The sequence below is a fragment of the Trematomus bernacchii genome, unplaced genomic scaffold, assembly GCF_902827165.1.
Source record: "Trematomus bernacchii unplaced genomic scaffold, fTreBer1.1, whole genome shotgun sequence".
NCBI classification, from domain to species: domain Eukaryota; kingdom Metazoa; phylum Chordata; class Actinopteri; order Perciformes; family Nototheniidae; genus Trematomus; species Trematomus bernacchii.
The window spans coordinates 955,756-975,569 of record NW_022987784.1 but is presented as its reverse complement, the minus strand read 5'-3'; the positions used below and the strand labels follow the sequence as shown (position 1 = coordinate 975,569).

The following is a 19,814-nucleotide window of genomic DNA, read 5'->3' as shown; positions in this document are numbered from 1 at the left end:
CTAAATACATTTACCATTTTTTTTAAATAGCAACCCATGTCCATATGTTTATTTGTGGGTAGTACCATCGCGTGAAGGGTCTGCTAACAAGCGACCTACAGAAAGGTTAATGTTGTTGCACGTCACAAAGGCACGTCACCTCAACCCCCCCACCCCGCTACCACCACCCCCCCAAGTATATTTCAGATCTGTGGGAAACACTGAGCAGTATTGTTGACCTGACTCTTGGCTATTGTGTCTCCCACTCAAATAAATCCACTGCTCGATATCACAGAGCAACAAATATTTACGTCTACCCTAAATCTCAGAGAAACATTCTCATGGCCTCTCTGATTGGTTATGTCACCAACAGTCAGTTTATTTTTACTCATGAGTCATTGTCCAGTAACAACCAATAAGACTCCTTAACTGACTCGTCTTTGTGCCCATGAGGCTTGTGGGTAATTACTATATTTACGTCCGGGTGGATGGAGCCAGGCAGGCGATCACCTGGGTAGCTACACAGGTATTCCTGTCCTACTGTGTAATTTTCATTTTATACCAGGGGCAGGCTAAATATTTGCATTCCACCGCAGGACAAGCCTCCCCCACAAAATGCAAACTCTCCCTCCATATAAAAACTTCCAGTGGCTCTTCTCCCAGCTCTCTGAATAATCTTGAGGTGTTTGTGGCCCCCAACCTGCCATTACACCATCGGGTGATATCATAGTAGGGGGTTTATGTCAGAGGGCGGAAACAAAATGTCTTGGTGGTGTATTTGTACATGTACGTGCGTGTGTTCACATCGTGTGTCAGGTATACTGGACGACTCCACACAGAAGAGGGGAAGAAAGTCACTTCCTCCTCCTCCTCCGACTTTGATGTCAAGACTAATTTCCTGTCGTCACATTACTAGAAAGACCCGGGAAGGAAAAAAGCATGTTCTTTGTTTTGGCTGGAGGCCTTTCTCATTACATGCGGAATAGTGATTGCGCCAATAGGGATTGTGTGAGCTTCAAAGTCAAGTTGGAAAGACTTTCAAATTTCAGTAATATTTTTCCACGTTTGATTTTATGGATGACTACTGTGACATGGGAAAATGCTACGTTTTCAGAAAAGAATTAGCGCTCATTCCACTTGATTTCATTTCAATATCATTTGTTTGACACACAGCTCTGGAGGACTCAAGGAGGAAGGACTTATAACCCATCTTTTAGAAATACTGAGTCAGAGAATTTTAACTGTCCCCCAGGGAACGAACTAGAACATTCTGTTATTGTTTTCAGAGAGGAAATAATCCGTTAACAGTAGGATGCGCTCCACTGGCTGCCTTATTTATTTATTTTCAGAGGCAATTAGGCTCCGTTAATTGAGACCATAAAACGCAGGCAGAAGATGTGCTTCAGGCGTAGCCGTGGGACTCAACCTGGCACGTTTCTAGGAAATGAAACGGTGAAGTTTAATCATTCATTTGAAATGGAAAAGGCGAGTCAGCAGGGGAGACCTGGTCTTAATCTAAGGGAAATACATTTGAGTTAAGCCTTGACATAATGGAAGGCTGCTTTGGTAACATTATTCTTGCAGCAGATTGCTCTAAATTGAAATGGGAAAAGAAAACATCAAGGTCTATAGGGTAGATTTGGTTACCGTTTCCTGAGAGCCTTCATCAAGTCAAACAAATCATATATGATAGATGACACCACTTCGCTAATATAGAGTAAAAAAAATGTGGGCATTAGGGTCTCTCAAACGTAAACTCAAATGTGGCTTTTTTTGTTCAACAAGATTTGTTTTCAAGTCTTCATAACACCAGTCATGTGTGATTATTGTCTGATGGAGCTTGATGTCCAGAGGACCAGGTGACAGATGTTTTTGTCACTGATGGTGGACTCTTCACTAATGAAATGTCAGCACTGAAATGTGACAGCCCTCAGCAAATAAGACAGGCGGACATACGGAGCTGCTTCACCACTGAAATGTGTGTGTGTGTGTCAGTGTGTTGTTGAGTATCACCACGCATACAGTACTGTATGTCTACACTCCTTATTTCTGAGTAATTGCTACCACATGTGTGCACACATTAATAATCTTCTTTACATATGGCAGCATGTTTGAGTGTGCACCCTTATGTGTTGAAGGAGGTATTTCTGTGTGTGTGTGTGTGTGTGTGTGTGTGTGTGTGTGTGTGTGTGTGTGTGTGTGTGTGTGTGTGTGTGTGTGTGTGTGTGTGTGTGTGTGTGTGTGTGTGTGTGTGTGTGTGTGTGTGTGTGTGTGTGTGTGTGTGTGTGTGTGGAGTTGTCTAGGGATCAGCACACCTGTAGGTGGGTGTTCATTACAGCAGGCCTGAGTGATGGCTTGGCCTATGGGAGGCCCTTGTTCATTGTCATCTCCCTTCACTTAATTAGCCCTCACTCACAGGTCAGAGACCACTGAAGGCCCCCTTGTGTGTTAGCGTGCGCACACACACATGCATATGTTTAGGACTGAGCTTTTTACTTGATATGGTGCCAGGGGACACACACACATGCTCAGGCACACACACTGTATACACCTCTTAACCTTATCACCAAACCACCTGTGCATAATTTGAGGAGAGATTAGACTGGCACAGGCTGGCCCTTGTTTCGTTGAAATTACACCTCAGTAGCTGTTCAGAACAGCAGCCTGGAACCAAACGTCCCTCTGTTTTCATCTCTATCAGGGACTTTCACCGCGGGAGATTAGAAGTTGACCCATTACTGGAAATGCTGTAAGCAGGCCTCATTGTTGAGAAATAACACTGAGCTCCACTGCAAAAAATGCAAAGGCGGAATGTAAATTGTACACAAATAGAAATGTTTTACTACTCTGATGATTGTATTATTTACTTTTCCATTACTTACAAAAAATAGGTTGTGTTGTTCTTGGCATTGCACTTATGTTGATATAGATTGAGCTGTAAAATCCACCCTGACTTAGTAAGTGACTGAAGATTAAGTTTTAGTTTGACATTTCTTGTAGTGTAGATGCCGGAGCAGTCCGCTCTCTGTGGCGTGTGTGCTGGAGTTAAGCTGCTTATTAAATGACATTGCTATACCCCACCTTGGGCCCAGACCCACTTGGCTTCCAGCAAAGAAAGAGAGAGAAAAGAAAAAACATGAACGTGAAACAGGAGTAGTGGAGGAGAAAAGAGAGGGAAGAGTAAGTGTGCAGAAGAAGAAGAGGATGTCAAGAATAAGAGTGTATGAAACTGAGTGTGATTGCAGCTGGGTACTCATTTCTAGTATGAGTGCTTTTGTGTGTATGATACTGATTTGTTTGTGACTCAAAGAGAAACGTAATTACACTCATGCTCAAATAAGTCTTTTGAAATTCCTCCCAGAAATGTTTTTGAAATATAACCGCAGTTCAGAGCTGGCTTCCAAACGGCAGTATGATTGCAATAGTACTGTACTAGGTAAGGTGAGATTCACTGAAATAATAATCATTTCAAAAGAAAGATTTCTGCAAGATTATATTTTTTAAATATACAGTAGATTCATAGCAATGTCCTAAGAAGATGCATGGTGTCTAACTATTCACTTTGTGATCTGAAGTCTTTCAAATATGAATAGAGTTTATGGTGCAGCCTTGTTGTACCAGCAGCAGCAGAACAACTGATTCAGGTAGTAGGAGTAGTTGGTACAATTCATTGACTGAAGTCAGTAATATTCTGCTCTTTGCTCCCTAACTTACACCCATCCACTCCCTCCAACAGCGCTCACATGTGTTCTGGCACCGCTCCGGGGCCTTGGGGTGGGGAGGAGGAAGAGGAGGAGGAGGAGGAGGAAGAGGAGGAGGAGAGGGCGGGAGTGTGGGCCAGGCGGAGTCCTTTAGCTCCTCTTCCCTTCCCTCTTTCGGACCTGTCAGGCAAGCGGCCAGGGAGTAATGTGGAAATGTGGCTGGCTGGCGTCGACTTGATTAAGTCTGCGCACGTGTCTCTGCAGCGAGGAGACCCCAGGCCTAATCACCCCTAGCCCTCACACTCTCTTCCTCCTCCTTCGCTGTCCCTCCCTACTTTTCTCTCCATATCTCTTTTTTCCTTCTTCCCCTCTGTCCTCCTTCTCCTCTCCTTCTCACTCCTCCCCCTGCAAGGCTGAAGGCAGATTTTTTTTCCCTCTCTGCCCTTTTTTTTTGTGCTGATTTTCGTTTTTTCACTGCTTTTTTTCCCCCCGGCCCTCCTCGCTCCCTGTGTGTAACTGACTTTTCTTTTGTTTGTGAAGCCCTTCTTTCCCTCTCTTTATCTTGCACTCTTTCTCCCACTCCCCTTTCTCTCACTCTTTCCCTTTTCTTGCACCCCCCCCCACACCCCCTTTCTCTCACTGTTGTTTCTATGTGCATGTGTTCGAGGCCGAATTTGTCTGAGTATGTGTTTCGTTATCTGTGAGAGGAGTGTTGAATACACATATGTGCTATTGTGTGTGTGTTGTATGTGAGGGTGTGTTTCCCATGGTGCAGCAGTGTGCACCATGCAGGGCTGGACAAGAGCCTCTCTTGGCAGCTCCAGGCTACCTCACCTCCTGCATGGAGAGGATTTCATGTATGAAATGTCCTCCCTCCTGCACTGGCTGCATGCCAATACGGCACATACAACCTTCTACTCTAAGATCCTACGCACCCAGGCACATGCTGCGTCCTCTTTGTGCTTTAATATTAACATATGAGCATGATTAGTTCGTTGTAAAGAGTAGATGAGTAACAGCAGGCTTAGGTTGGGGCAACTTTTAGTTTATGATTATAATGATCAGAACAGAAGGAATTTATATTTTAAAGGAAATATTAAATGTATTACAAGAGCTGTAAGTATTTTACAAATGTGCCCATATCACATCGATGCTCCACAGAGATAGCAGCATTGAAGACTCCTGGATAATATATTATATTTATATATATAAATATATTTCTCACACATTTTATTTAATTTCTGTTTTCTTTAGATCCACTTTCTACAGCCAAGCCTCTTATAAAGGCCTTTTTTTTTTTTAAAGATGCCAGCCAAAGGCAAAAATCAGGGCTGTAGCAAAGTTAAGATAAATGGTGGTAAACTGACTTCATCCAAAATGTGTCCGCATGGTGGTGCGTACAATTTCATTTTTAGGTTCAGTGGTCTCTTTTAATTCACTCAAATGTGAGTCTTGTAACAATCTTCCTATCAAATACCCTTTTGTTTATGTTATTATGTCTATTTTGCACTGATACTGACATTTCCATGGCCATCCAAACCTTAAAAGCACCTCTGTTTGGATTCACCCGAGATCATTTACAGAACCCCGGCTGCCTGACATAACTCTATACATGTTGGCACACTAGCATAATATAAACTATAGACACTAACTGTCTCGCCATAATGACAATGGCAGCATGAAACTTTTTAATTATTCCAATTTTCTTAACAATATCTAACTTTGAAGTGGTGATCCAGTATAGCATTATGTGTCGACAAATGAAAAGCTTGGAATGATTACATTCCTGAAGTTATTCTTATCCAAAGTATATTTATTTTGCCTGTTTGAGTTTGAAAATGCGGAGGTCAGTGGCAAGCTGTGAGTGACAGTTTGTTTTTGAGAGTAGGGGGAGGGCACACAAGGCGGAACCTATGCCGAGATGGCACAGTGTAGGGGGCTTTCCAAAAGCAACATGCCCAGTCATCATTTTACTCACACGCTCGGAGATAGACAAGGCTCTGTGCATTTTGCAGAGAGGGCCTTCGCCATGCTTACACAGTTTCAACACACACATTCAACACCACATTCATATATAGGAACACACAGATCCTGATGCCCACTCAGCAGCATGGTGACTCAGCAGGGCTAATGTTGCGGCAGCAGATGCTCGGCCTTCGCTCCATCCATCACATACTGTCGTTATCCCAGCGTGCTAAATGATTCTATTAGCGCGTCACGCCGGCCCCTCAAAGCTCCCACTGTTCCCACCTCCACAATGTGGTTCCAGCAATCCAACCCATGCGTTGATAATTTGCCCTGAAAAATTGGCCGGGAACAAGCATCCAATTATGGCTTTGCACCCCGTTCCCAGCACCTCGTTTCAGCTAACTGCTCTCATAACCCAGCTCTTTGAAAAGAAGATGAATCCTGCACTTCTTCTTTGTTCCTCATTTGGGCTGCGTTCACGCTCTTATTTTTGCTTTCCATCCCTTGTGGTCTCTACCCTTTTCTGTCCGATGTAAACATTGCTGACACAGTCGCTCAGTGTTGTGTCAGGCCGATGTTAGGGGAAGCATGTTGACAGCTATCAAGTGATCTGAAGTTAGTTTACTATTATGATAAATAAATGCCTCTGAATTAAGCCTGTCATTCAATGCTCCGGGCGCTGAGCCAGCATGTCTGTTTTTCCTGTCTGTCAGTGTGAAGTAGTGTTGGAAGTCATTTTTCATCATATGCCTTACCCTGGTTTGCAAACTGTGTCGTGTTATTAGGTCACTGTGGTTATATCACTGTTGTGTTACATCAGTAACAAAGCATTGTGCATGTTCTTGCACCATCACAAATCTCATGTTTGTGTGCTAACATTTGTCCCTAAGCTATTCAATTAGCTGTCCCAGTGAGTTCATGAGATTTCTTAAATCTGCAAGGCTGTTTGACGTATTATCACTTTAAGTTATTATTCCAATACAACAAATATAGTCTTCAACATTCTGTTCGGATTTGGGGTTAAGTTTTCTCTGCTGTCTTATATATTGGATTCTCGGTTCACTGTGTTCTGTTTTGAAGGTTGGCAGCCGCTCCTGTTTTTCAACATTGTCCCAAATGTTCTGGCTATTGTTTGTTCTCCCACGCAAATTGGATTTCATGTCTTTTGGAGCGCGCTCTCAAGATCAGCAGATCTGACCGTTGGCTGATGTTTTTCGAACTTGGAAATAAATAACACAAAGATTATTCAAATCGAGTTTCAAGCGATGCTGAAATGATATGAACAGGTCTTACTGTAAGATCAGATTTTAGATATCAATACTGCCTCAGGTCCTGGACCAGTATTTAAATGCTGTCTGTTAGCATTTGAATAATACACAACAGAGCTATTGCAAAAGCGTTGAAACAAAAGCGTGTCATTTTTTGAGGAGCTTAAGAGCAGTGATTCAGATCCATAATTTACCCGGATACACTCCCCTCTCACATCTCATCTCACCAGAGAACATTAGGAGGGTTAATTTGACCAATCATAGACCCTGCTGCACCCTGGAGCCCTCTGATCATCTTTCATCTCCTCCTGGGCCCGTGAACTCTCAGTGTACGGTCATCTGATCCCACTATAGCAGCAAGCAAGAAGCAATGCCTGACTTAGACTGCTTACACACTCCTAGAGTCTGGATCATAGCCTGTAATCAGCCCTTTAATGGAACACTGGTCCTTATTTTGTTCGCTTGTTTTCTAGAAAATAAATTAGAAATTATATGGACTGTCATGTGTTCCAGTTACATGACTCCAACCTGTAAGCCTATCCCACCAGACTTAAAAACTGACCCTTGACTGTTTGACCGGATTACATTAAAGCAACGTTTGTTGAAATTATGAAACTCCAAAGTAAGAAACGGCTAATTCTGAAAGAATGCAATACAAATGTCCACAAATAAAAGTGCAACCTAACCTAGATTTTAAAGGCAGCAACATACAATGGCACAGAGGATAGAACTATGAAGAGGAATGGATTTTACACATGAGAATATACTCAACATATGTATATTGTATGCTGTACACTGTATGAAGTTTGAGGTGTTGGCTTAGTGGTGAATAATGTCACTTTGCAATAAAAATAGATGCAGTCCTGTCTCTTTGTGTACAGGCGGCTGTGGCTCAGTGGATAGAGTGCTGGACTTTGAATCAGGGGATAGCAAGTTCGAGTCCCACTGCAGTCAGCATGTCGTTGTGTCCCTGGGCAAGACACTTCACCCCAAATTCCTCCTGTGGGGATTGTCCACAGTACTGAATGTATGTTAGTCGCTTTGGATAAAAGCGTCTAACAAATGACATGTATTGTAAAATGTAATGTACAGTAGTTCCCACACATAATTCAGGAAGTAATTGATTGAGCAGTTTTCAAGTCTTTTGGAGAAGTGCAAGGTAATCCATATCCATTCCAAGTGAAATCTGAAATCCTGTAAGAATGTTGTTTATAAGCAAGTTGCAAGTTAATTGGAAGTCTTTCAGAACTACAAATGTACACATTTCTGCAGCTGTGTTGAATGTGCTTTTTTAACTTAATGTTTCTCTCTGTAGTTACTCAAAATGTAAATATACAGCTTGCATGATCAAGCTGGTTTTGTGACTTTTCTTAGGTCCCAAGTGCTCATTTCTTTTGAGTTAAGTCCAATTTGTATGTCTGAAGTCTGCTGGTCTGGAGACTCTAAACTGCTACATTCTGGTTCCATAGTTGCAATAGCTGAAGCCCACTATGATCCTAAAAAGACTTATCAAAGAGTGGAAAAAACCTTTAAATATGTCTTATCAGCAATAAATCACTAGTTGAGATTTCCAACCCCATTCAGCCTAGCGTTCCTGTCTCTCCTCTTGCCTGCCTGCCTGTCTGTCTGCCTGTGTGTTTGGACTGCTGCTGTAATCACAGTCCAGACGGGGACAGACCTGGAGACAGAGGCAGTTTGCTAATTGTACGGAGGACCAGGAACGGAAGCTTTTAAAGAAAGTCTGCAAAGACAATCTCATCTGCAGCCATAAATCCCTCCTCTGCTCTGTGACTTATTACTGTTACCATTACCACTCCCTCCAACACTTCATCTCTCTCTCTCTCTTTACTCTAAAACTTTAAAACCTTACCCTCAGTTTTACCATCATGTAATTTCAGTATTGTTAATACAGATTGATGTGCAGAAACTAAAGCAGCTGGAATATGAGCAAGTTTAAGTATGGAAAGATGTGGGACTGGGAATGTATTTACTGGTAATCTCATTATTTTGTTTCTCTGTTTATGTTGGCTTAGCTTTTATCACTGTGCAAACTTTTCGCGCTTCAAAAGTTGAGAAAAGTTCAACTTTTCAAACGTCGACGGAAGCGCCAGCCAATCAAATCATATGCCAGTACAAGCTCTAGCCAATCAAACCGCGTGCTTGTGTGTCCGGGGCGGGAGATTAATGTGATTGATTGTTGGTCGCACGCCAGACACGCCCACTGGCAAGCTTCAACGCACACTGCCCGTGTGGACGTACCGTAAGATATATATTTATTCTGAAATGATGTCTTGTCCTCACAAAAGGGTTGCCTTTGTTCCCTAATGACTTACGTTCTCTCTGAGACGAACACATTCAGAGACTAAAACATGAATATTTGCTTATTTGGATATTCAGTGATGTGCAAATTAATGGAGGATAAAAAAAAGTCTGACATCTTTCTTCTCTCTTTCTCTCATATACAAACAGACACACAGCAACCGCCATTGGCCATTAGGGAGGCCAACCAGGCCTCCCATAGCTGAAAGCAGGACACAAAGGCTGACCACTAAAGAAAGGCCTAATTAAACAGCAGTCTTTAATGTCAGACAGCCCCCCACTGTAGCCTCAACATCACATGAATGAAAGAATAATGCTCTTTTGAAAAGGAGCACAGTTTTATAATCTAAACCCATTGGCTTATGAAAAGGGAGCCCCTTAGCTAAGAAGGCCCGCAGGTCACCCTCCATCTCTTCCTTTCTCCCTCTCTCTCTCTCCTTCTCTTCATCCTCGTTCTCTCTTCTCTTCTTCCTCCTGGTCCTCCTGCTGGGTCCAAAGCCAGGGTTAAGCCAGGCTGAACGTGGGCAGGTCTGTGACCGTCACCTCCAGCAGGCCCTAGCTCCCCCGAGGTTGTGGCAGTGCTAATTGTCCCTGGACATACACACATGACCGACCACTGGGCTCATGTGTTTGGATTATTAGAGCGCTATGAAAGAGAAACAGACATTTTAATCCAAAGATGGTGGCTGTAGTGGGGCTAAGAGCTGAGAGAAAGGGTGGGCTTGGGTGCTCAGGGGCCTTGGTGCAGAGGTTATCCTCAGGAAAATGATTGGAAGAAAAAAATTCAAAAGTCCAGTGTGCAGCCCCCCCCCCCCCACCGACCTCACCTCACCACTACCCTCCCCCTAAAATCTCCCAACCCCACCCAGGCGAGGGGACCCCCCGACTGGCAGCAATAAATAGATTCTTTCTCTAACATGCCTAATCCTGCTAAAGAGCAACAAATCCTATTAGGCCATGAATTATAAATCCTTCTTCACCCCCTCGTCCCCCACTGGAGAAACCCAATCGCCCTCCTGTCTTCATAACGTGCGCGCGCATACCCCGGACCTCAAGAATGCTGGTCTAAACGGGGAGGAATTGTAAGTGTTGGATGTCCATGCATTGGTATGTATGTCTATATATGTGCCTGCTTGCTTCCATTTATGCTGGATGCTGGTGTTGTTTTTAGAGTGTGGCCCCTTGCAAGGCTTACTACTCCCTACTTGTCAGTCAGCCAAGCTTTAATACCGATATACACCCGCAGGGATACTCTCATAGCCACAAGGGTCAGAAATGTAAAGTGCTTGTAAAAGTAAGTACAATGAGGGGGATGTAATGCTCACAGGAAAACACCAAAATATTGTGTCAGTTAAATATAATATTGACATTATCATAAAGATGAGTCATAGTGCTTTAAATGTAATAAGCCAGTCCAAAGAGATAATGTGCACATATTGCAGCATCTAATCTAAGAGTTGACACATGTCAACCCTTAGAACTAGGGCAGTGACTTATCTTAATGAGTTGACGCGCGTCAGTCAGTTGCCCCTTAAGAGAGACCAAGAGTACGTATATGCTTACAATTCGATGAGGCTGTATTTCTGATGGTTAGTAAACATACATTTTAAAGAGCCCAATCACAACCCTTTACTTGATACATAACGTCTATGACATGCGTTACAGGAAATGGTGCTCTTTACCCCCATTCTCCTCGAAAATAACTATAGCAAATCACTTAAAATATTATAAAGGATGTTCTGTGCACTGATATTATTTTTATTTGCTAAAATGTCAACAGCAGCAAAAGTTGTTAATCCACCTGTCCACCATGTTAGCAGGTTAGCAGAGCAGCTGTAGCAACAACAGTTGTGGGCGTGTGTTAACAGGAACACAACTTCTGCATTTTACCGCCCCAATAAAGGGCCAATATCAGAGACTTTTCGGTACCACTTTACAATAAGACTACCCTTATAAAGGGTTTACGAATAGTTTGTAATTCATTTATTAATTAGGTTGTGAACACTTTATAAACCATTAATAAGCTTTTATAAGACATGAGATAAACAGGGCAACTGTGACCGGTTGCTTGCCAAATAGTGAGCCCACATTTATCTGTACTGCTAAGCCTTATATTGGCTACCTAGCTTACTTTGTCTTCTTCATCAGCCAGCATCCTTGGTATCTGTTGCTCACTGAGTTGATTCTCGCTAAGTAGCCAATATAAGGCTTAGTCATCTTGCCAAATAGTGAGCCTGTGTTGATGTGTGAAAACTATGTTAGAGCTGGTTTATAAATGGTTCTTAATGATTAATAAAGTGTTTACAACCTAATTCATAACCTAATTATAAACCCTTTATGAATCCTTTATAAGGGTAGTCTTATTGTAAAGTGGTACCGACTTTTCTGCTCTGCAGGTATTTGTTTTATATTTGTGTCTAACCGGCTTTGCAACTTAACTAGGGAGATTGTCTTCAGTCCCATATTGGAAAAATACATTTTAGGAATATATGTTTTAATGTAATGATCACGTTGGATGAAGGTTGTTGGTTGGCTAACTGACCTTCATCAAACCAGATGTTTGGGTAAAAATAGCCTTTAAAATAAATTCTGACCCTGACACATGCTGACGTATTTTCTCAAATGATTGACACACCGTAGGCTAAACATTTAGACTAAACTAAGGTCTGGCACCAAAGAGCAAAGAAGGGGTCATTAACCCCGTATCTATCTGACTCTCTAATTAGGTTCTCTTTGAAGAAAAGTCACAGCCACGTCTTCCTCTTGAGCGGGCCTGGAGCATTAACCCGTAGAACAGGGGCGTTTCCTGGACCTGTAAACATTAGGGGCTTAGCCCACAGTGGTGGTGCCAGATATTTTCTTTTGGGGGTGCTGTGGGGTAGCTTGACGTTTCATAGAGGGTGCTCAAACATGTAGGGTTTCCCATTTAGGTACCGGGCTACAGTGGAATTTTCTACTGCAACACTCCCCACACGCACATACACAGTATATCACGGCATGATAGGTGTAAGCTCTAAGCAGGGGTAAAGTGCTATTTTTTATAAGTGGGGGGCGGACCTCACCTCCTCTAGGGGGGTCCGGGGACATGCTCCCCCGGGAAGATTTTTTTTTTATATTGAAATTAAAAGCATCAATCTGGTGCACTTTGATTATTTTTTACAGTTTTTTGTCTATATTTTACAAATAACACTCTCTTTGGGTCTTCATACCTTAACAAAAAGCTTTTTTTCCCACAGCTTATTTCTTGGCTGTCTAACTACTGTAGAAACCTCCTCGGCCACATTGTTTGTTAATTTAGCAGTTAGAGTCGTGTCAGGAAGAGTTCACCAGTCATTAGTCTACTTGTTAGAAGTGCGCTCCTCTCCAATCTTCTCTCCGTTTGGTGGGAAAGAGCCCTCTCTGTTCTCCTCAAATAATGACAGGTTGTGAGACTTGGTGTCATTAACATTAAATATGGGTGGGACATCTTCTGAGGTCACCAGGATGTCGAGCATGTCTAGGGTTATTCTCATTGGTGGGATTCTTTCACGAGCCTAAAGAGGCCAGACCGTCATTCACATGTACCTTTATGGCGCATTTCCACTACACGGTCGGCCTCGGCCACACTCGGTACGGCTTGGCCGCGTTGGGCCTTAACAGGGCCGACTCACTTCATGCTGCGCTTCCATTACAGTTTAGGAACTGGGGTAGTTACTATAGTAACGCAGTGTAGGCGGAGCCGTGACGTCATCTTCAATGAGAACTCCAGAAACACAACACAGCCGTTAGCTGTTAGCACTCAGAGCTCACAGCTCCTTATATATGTTCAGAAACTCGACAAAAGTTAAACAAGTACAAACCACAGACTGCCTGTGTCATGGTGAATACAGTCGCTGCTTTATTTATGTCTGTATAGGCCGTTGTTGTGAGTGTGGACGGTCGGAGCATATACTGCGTTAGCTTAGCCAATCTCCATCTAGAAAAACACGCATTTTAAAAGGTTTTTCCCCTGCCGTCTGTCTGCAGACTTGACAAAGCATTAATTCATGGTTTTTACTAACCGGTATCAGTATGTTGTTACTTCGGCATCATTTTGAAACGTGTATTACAATTAAATCACGGTCAAATATGTCCATCTTGTTGTAGTTGTAGCCCCCTTGCCAGCGACGCTCTCTAGTTTAGCATACTCAGCCCGACTCAGCCCTGTTTGTTGGCCCCGATAGAACCACAATTTTGTCGGGCCAGAAAAGAGGTGAAAAATTGGCCCCGGGCCGGGCCGTAACTAGGCCTAGTGGAAGCGCAACCAAAAACGGGCACGGCACGACACGGCACGCTTAAAGCGAGCTCCGCGCTGTAGTGGAAATGCGCCATTAGACCAGGGGTGGGGAACCTCCGGCCTCCGGGCCGTATATGGACCGCGAGACCATTTGGTACGGCCCTCGAGGTAATTTATAAACACACGCAAAAAAGAAAAACATTTAAGAAATCTAGACCGCAAAATAATTAAACAAGCGAGTGCCTGTTTTTCCTGGCCAAGGTCAGGGTCCTTGAACACAACACGAGCCTAACGTGTCATCACGTGGTATATGTCTCGTCTGACAGGGGTGTAGTTCTGACGGAGAGCACCAGAACGCCGCTCCGGGACTTCAGAAATTGCAGTAGCCATAAGGAGCCGTACACATGCCCCAGTTTTTGCGTGGCTGTGTCTTTAGTTGAAAGCCCAGTGGCGATCTGTTCATCTGTCATACTGATCATACAGTCAATAACTTTGTTGTTATTAGCATCTGGTTAGCTAGCTATGCTAACGAATATAAGAAGCTTTTTCTGCAGCCAGTGAGGTAAAGGCACGTCTTTATATGATCATTATAGTTATACAAAAACAAGAGAATAAAGTAAACAGGTATAAAATACTATATGACAGTAAAAAAAAGTTGTTATTAATAAACAAGAATACAGTTTGAAAGGGGAGTGATTTGTAAAATATCCATAAAGAAAAATTAAATCTGCTTACAGTTCTGTTTCATATGGATGTTGAGAGATGTATCCATAGATCTCCTAATGTTGCTCTCAAAGTGCACCAGATTGATGCTTTTAACTTCAACATTTAAAAAAAAATCTTCCCGGGGAGCATGCCCCCCGGACCCCCATAGAGGAGGTTAGGTCCACCCCCCACTTAAATCATGTTCACATGGATAGGAAACTAAATACATTTGCACACATCTTGTGTCCATATCTCTCTGTTTTGGTGGTCATGCCACAACCGTGCACGTGCATGCATACGCGAGTCATGGTAAGATATCTGGATTAAGAGGTTGCTTTTTCTTTGCACAGCATGAAAGAAAGGCAAAATGAATGGGCTGTGATTTTAGTATTTTTAAGCAGAGGTCAATAATTTGTACGGCCCTCGGAGGATGTTGAAAAAATTGAAATGGCCCTTGAGAGGAAAAAGGTTCCCCACCCCTGCTTTAGACGTATGTGGTGCCAGCCTGTGGGTTGGAAATCAAATAGTTAACTAGCTTTAATTGCCTTTGCCCTTGCTTAATACATTCATGCATGTATATAGACAACGTGTCCTTTTCCACAGTACATTAGTCTCACATTGTGTTTGTGATGCAGCAGTTTATGGTGATAGTAAAGTCTCTTTGGCCTCTCTGGTTTTCTCTCTGTGGCCACACACATCAAACATGGCTCTTTCCCTCTGTTCTCTCTTTGTCATCAGCTTTTAATGGGCACTGGGCTTTGATGTGGCTCGCTTGCTGCTATTGTCTCCACCATGTCTTGATCAGTGTCCATTGATCTGGAGGGGGCGGCATGAAAGCAACTAGAGCAGACTACACAGGGAGGAGGGAAACCATTGTATCAGAAGTCGTATTTAACTAGCTGTGTCTTTTTAGAAAAAAAGAGTCAGAGAAACACACAGTAAGCGACAGAACTAAAGCGCTAAACAGAGGGTAAGCGATTTCAAAGGGCCTACAAGCATGGAAGAGGGACAGTGAGAGGGACAACTGTGCCGTCAAAAAAGTGTGATTTGGATTTCTCAGTGCTTTAGCAGAGAAAGTTATCCTATAGGTAACATTTAGGAGCTGTCGTCAAATTATCCGTTTGTCAATTGACAGTCGACAGAATCATAAATAAATTGGAAGAGATACATTTTGATTTGGGCTGTGTGGAAATGCAGCATAAGTGACATGCACTTTGAATGTTTTCTGTTTAAAAGGAAATGGCATTTCACATGAAGACATTAAGCCATTGATTTAATGTTGCACTGTAAACATCTCACAAATTAAACAAGACAAGTAATAAGCATATTAAAAAGTAAGATGCCTCACAAAGAAACATTTGAGTTGTATTTCTTGCACTCGAACCACTCTCCAATCCCACAAGACAGTTTAACATGAGAGAGGTTCTTGCAGAATGGTTTAGGAGCACAGTCACCTTCATTTAAAACCCTCATTTAATGGAGAAACTTGGCTTTCACGATATAGTGTCTCACTTATAATTCTTACCACGGCACCCTCTGGCATGCCATCACTTTTAGATCAAACATTCCTGAAAGAATGTAGTCATCTTATCCTTCCAAGATATGATAAAGGGATGTCTGTTTTTGAGGAGAACAGAGGAGCACATCTCTTTGATGGACCAAAGCACCAGTCATAAAGCTTATCACACACACACACACACACACACACACACACACACACACACACACACACACACACACACACACACACACACACACACACACACACACACACACACACACACACACACACACACAGACACAGGCCGGCACTCTTGCTGGGCCTTGAGCGTAGCACATTGATGTCTAAGGCTTCTCTCTCCCGACTGACTCCAAGGTTATTGCAGCGCACCATGGAAGCACAGGATATTTGACGGTCCCCTGCCAAATAAAGTGCTGGGGGGGGCGGGGGGTGAGGGAGAGTTGCCATTGACAACTCAGAGGTCTCCAAAGTGACCATCAGAAAATGAAAAAAGAGAGAACTTATTAAGAGAAAAGGGTCCAGGGGAGGCCGTGGGGCTAAATCTGTCACAGCTTTTCATGAGCGGGACTAGGCCAGTTCATGACTTCATCAACTGCAGCTTGTTCATGACTTCCACAGTTGACCTAATGAAGAATAGAGAGTCTGTTGAGAAGAGCCAGGAGTTAGGGTTTAATCTGAAAGAGAAGAAAAAAACCACAAAACGAGCTTTCCCAATAGAGAAAGAATCATAGAGTGCAGGACAATGGGAAATATATTGAATTCGTCGTGGGCGAGATTGAGCTTTGCTGACTCGAGGAGTCCCCAGGTTACAGTACACTGTGCGTCAAATCTTCTGCACAGATGAAAAATAAACACAAAGAAGAGAAAAGAGTGAGGGGCAGGCAGAAAGAGATGAGTAGGAGGTAGAGCTGGCAAGTGTTTGAAGGGCAGCGTCAGGAGAGAGATGCAGGAACTACATTCCAACAGTGTATGTGTGCCAAATGTTTAATGGAGGGGAGTGGAGGGGGGGTTAGTGTCAGACAAAAACCCTCCTTGTTATTCTTTTATCACACTTAGCCGATGAACATGTGTGTGCATTTGTGTCAGGAAGCGGGAGGAGGGCAAGGAGGGAGCGTGGTACAGTTGAACACGATCAAAACCGCACATGTTTTTTGTTTCCTACATGTGTTTTCTTTCCCAATTATGCTCCAACCAAAAAAAAACACATCCTTCTCATGGTCGATGATGGAGAGCAAAGAGGTGGGGGGTAGTTTCTTTCTCTAAAATAGGGCCCCATGCTCTTTATGTTTGGCATTGTTTGTGTGCATTTCCTCTCATAGCTTGGGCAGGCCTTGCGTAGAGGGCAGGAAAAAAGACAGCGGCCGTTAGCCTTTGATGTCCATGTTTTATGGTCCCATGTCAACGCATTGTCTGTTAAGTCCTTGTGTTGTCCTTCCTCCTAATTAAGACCTCAGAGCGACTTGTTGACTCCACAAAGACCCCTGTTCGGGGAGGGGGGTGAGCGTTTTGTGTGTCAAGGGTGTGTGTGTGTGTGCATGTGGGTGTGTCTTCTATGATTGGGCTGTAGTTTGAAAGAGATTTTCATAACCGCCAACATACAAAAGCATAGACTTTGACATAAGAAAGGAGTCAGTGACTGTTGAGGAAGAACTAATCTTCAGCAGCATTTACGCTCAAAGTAACACACACGCGAAACATCAGTTGCATTCTGAAACGACATCTTTGCATGTCATTGCCTACAGTACACACTCTTTAGGCAAGTGTGTAGAAGAAATGCAATCCTTACCATTTTTTAAATATTGTTTAATTTCATTTTTATCTCTGTCTCTCTGCAAGCAAGAATCTGGTGACGTCAGTTGCTGTTAATCCACTCCTCTCAGCAGATACACATCCCGCAGTTTACCAGCTTAACTTTGATGTCTCTGATACCAACAATTGGCTGAAAGGTCACCTGTCTCTCATTCGGTTCATGAAATAGAAGACAGATAGAGAAATGGGCATACAATAAAACGGGAGAAAGTTATGCTCACTCAGCAGATGGGAGCTGTTTTTACTTTATCTTAGTAAATGCTCTGAAGTATTTCTCATTCTTTGTTGAGTCTGTAGAAAAGTATGGAAGTGCTCTTCAACAATTCATTGAATGGCAAAATTACAAAGAATGGATGTGACCTCTGATAGCACAATGAATATATATGTAATGTCTAAATGTATCAAGCTAATGTTAATACTATTCTATCACGGCTATAAAGTTCTGAAACTGACGTTTTTTGCATGTTTTTTGCATGTTATTGCAATTATCCAGGTGGCAAGGTATTGTTGTTTTCGGCCAGGACAACAGTAGGGCAAACATCAATGAGGCTCATTTGCATAGAAAGGGGAACGTTTTGCAGCAAATATATGCTTATTATCTTATTTGAATATGTGCAAATAATACAGGAACACAGGGGCGCTATTTGCTCGGCAGCGCAGTTAGGGGTGTACTTCACCCTTTGCGGCTTCTTTGAGAATGACACGGTCTCTTTTTGTCTTACTTGTGCAGGTTTAACGGCTGCAAAAGTAATTCAATCCTTTTGTGATTTTGCCTCAGAGACTCTTACATAGTGCCTGGCAGTATTGAAGGGTGTGGTGAACTCTGATGTTGTCGAGCCACACCCCCTTTCTGCACTTGCACTGATTCAGGCGCCTCTGACCTTTTGACCCCTGAAACTAACTTTTATTAGATCTCAACTCAACATCACACTTGGAAAGCTTTTTTTCCCAGACACCATGAGTTGGGTTAAGAGCATCCATGCATTTTTACCCTAATGATAAACAGATTCAGTTTCAACTGAAATGATGGGATGGAAATTGTGTTTTTATTCTTATTTTGCACACCGTAAGTCAGAGCTTCTTAGCTTTGGGGCGGGAACAAAACATCTGGTCGTATGAGGTGCAGAATTTGTCAAAATCATGTATTGGTATGTAACAAATACTTAATTGTTTTTATGTAGGTATTCATTCATGGTCAAATCAATACCAGGGTGTTTTTAAAGTATGATGTGGTTTTGAACTTCCGCCATTCCCGTGAAATTATAAAACAACAGTATGTCTTTATCAAATTCACAATAACAACAATGTTTTCCATCTGTGCCTGCACACAGTATTTGTGTATTTTTTAATCACATGGATCACTGAAATCCAGTTACTCAACACATCGCCCTGTTTATGTATTTATTTATAGCACACATCTTACAAACATGCCGCTGTCACACATTTCAAGGACATGGTTTCTGACAAATAAATCACATGAGCACCAACACACAGCAAACAGAGAGCCTCTTTAAAAAAACAAACACAAGTGCATGCTTTACAGTCACTGTGGTATTTCGTGTGTGTTGTTTGCGTCCAGTGGTTTCTGTTTCAATGTTTAGCTCCATACCAGTGGGTTTTCTCTTTTGTTGACACAGATGTGCAGCTCTGAGCCGAGGGACTTGTGTTTTGGGATTCCTCTTAATGCAAACTGAGTCTGTTTTCCTTCTGTTTCACTCTGCAGTCATAGTTGTGACAGATAAGGCGAGCGCTGATAGAGAGCAGGGGTTAATCTGTGTCAACACATACAGTCAGGGGTTAAATGTGTATTTCTGTGTACATGAACGATACCTGTTTATGTGTGTGTGCTCTCATTTCCGGGTCATGTGTTTTGCTCTTGCGTTAGTCACACATTGTTTATTGATTATTGAATGCAGCAACATCCACTGAAACTGGGCTTTGAGTTTGCGGCCTTTGTTGTCTTCTTTTAAACTCCTCTCTCGTGAAAATAAGCCACTTTTTATAAGAAGGAATTGCCTGTAGACTCATCCATCAGTGTTTCTCTTTGACTAAATCTGTCTCCTTTTTTGTCACAGGTTGTCCCATGCCCAAAGATCAGCTGTTAAAGTCCTCCGCCGAATGCAGTACTTTGTGGCCCGGAAGAGATTTCAGGTAAGCAAAATGAAATCCAGAGAACGCAAGAGAAATCTTACAAAGTTGAGGAAACAGAAAAGAAGGAGGAGATAAAGAAAGAGAGACAGATTGAGAGTGAGAGAAGTGTGTCTGTGTGTGTAGTGTTTATGTGGTTA

The 19,814-nt window shown here is 42.7% G+C and overlaps 1 protein-coding gene across 1 annotated transcript in view; it reads left to right on the top strand.

Annotated features, from left to right (window-relative positions):
- kcnq1.2 (potassium voltage-gated channel, KQT-like subfamily, member 1.2) overlaps nt 1-19,814 on the top strand; it is a 160,538-nt gene that overhangs the window by 86,557 nt on the left and 54,167 nt on the right. Inside the window, exon 13 of the mRNA XM_034149470.1 lies at nt 19,602-19,677. Within this exon, the coding sequence (XP_034005361.1) occupies nt 19,602-19,677 (76 nt within the window). The remainder of the gene's footprint in view (nt 1-19,601; nt 19,678-19,814) is intronic.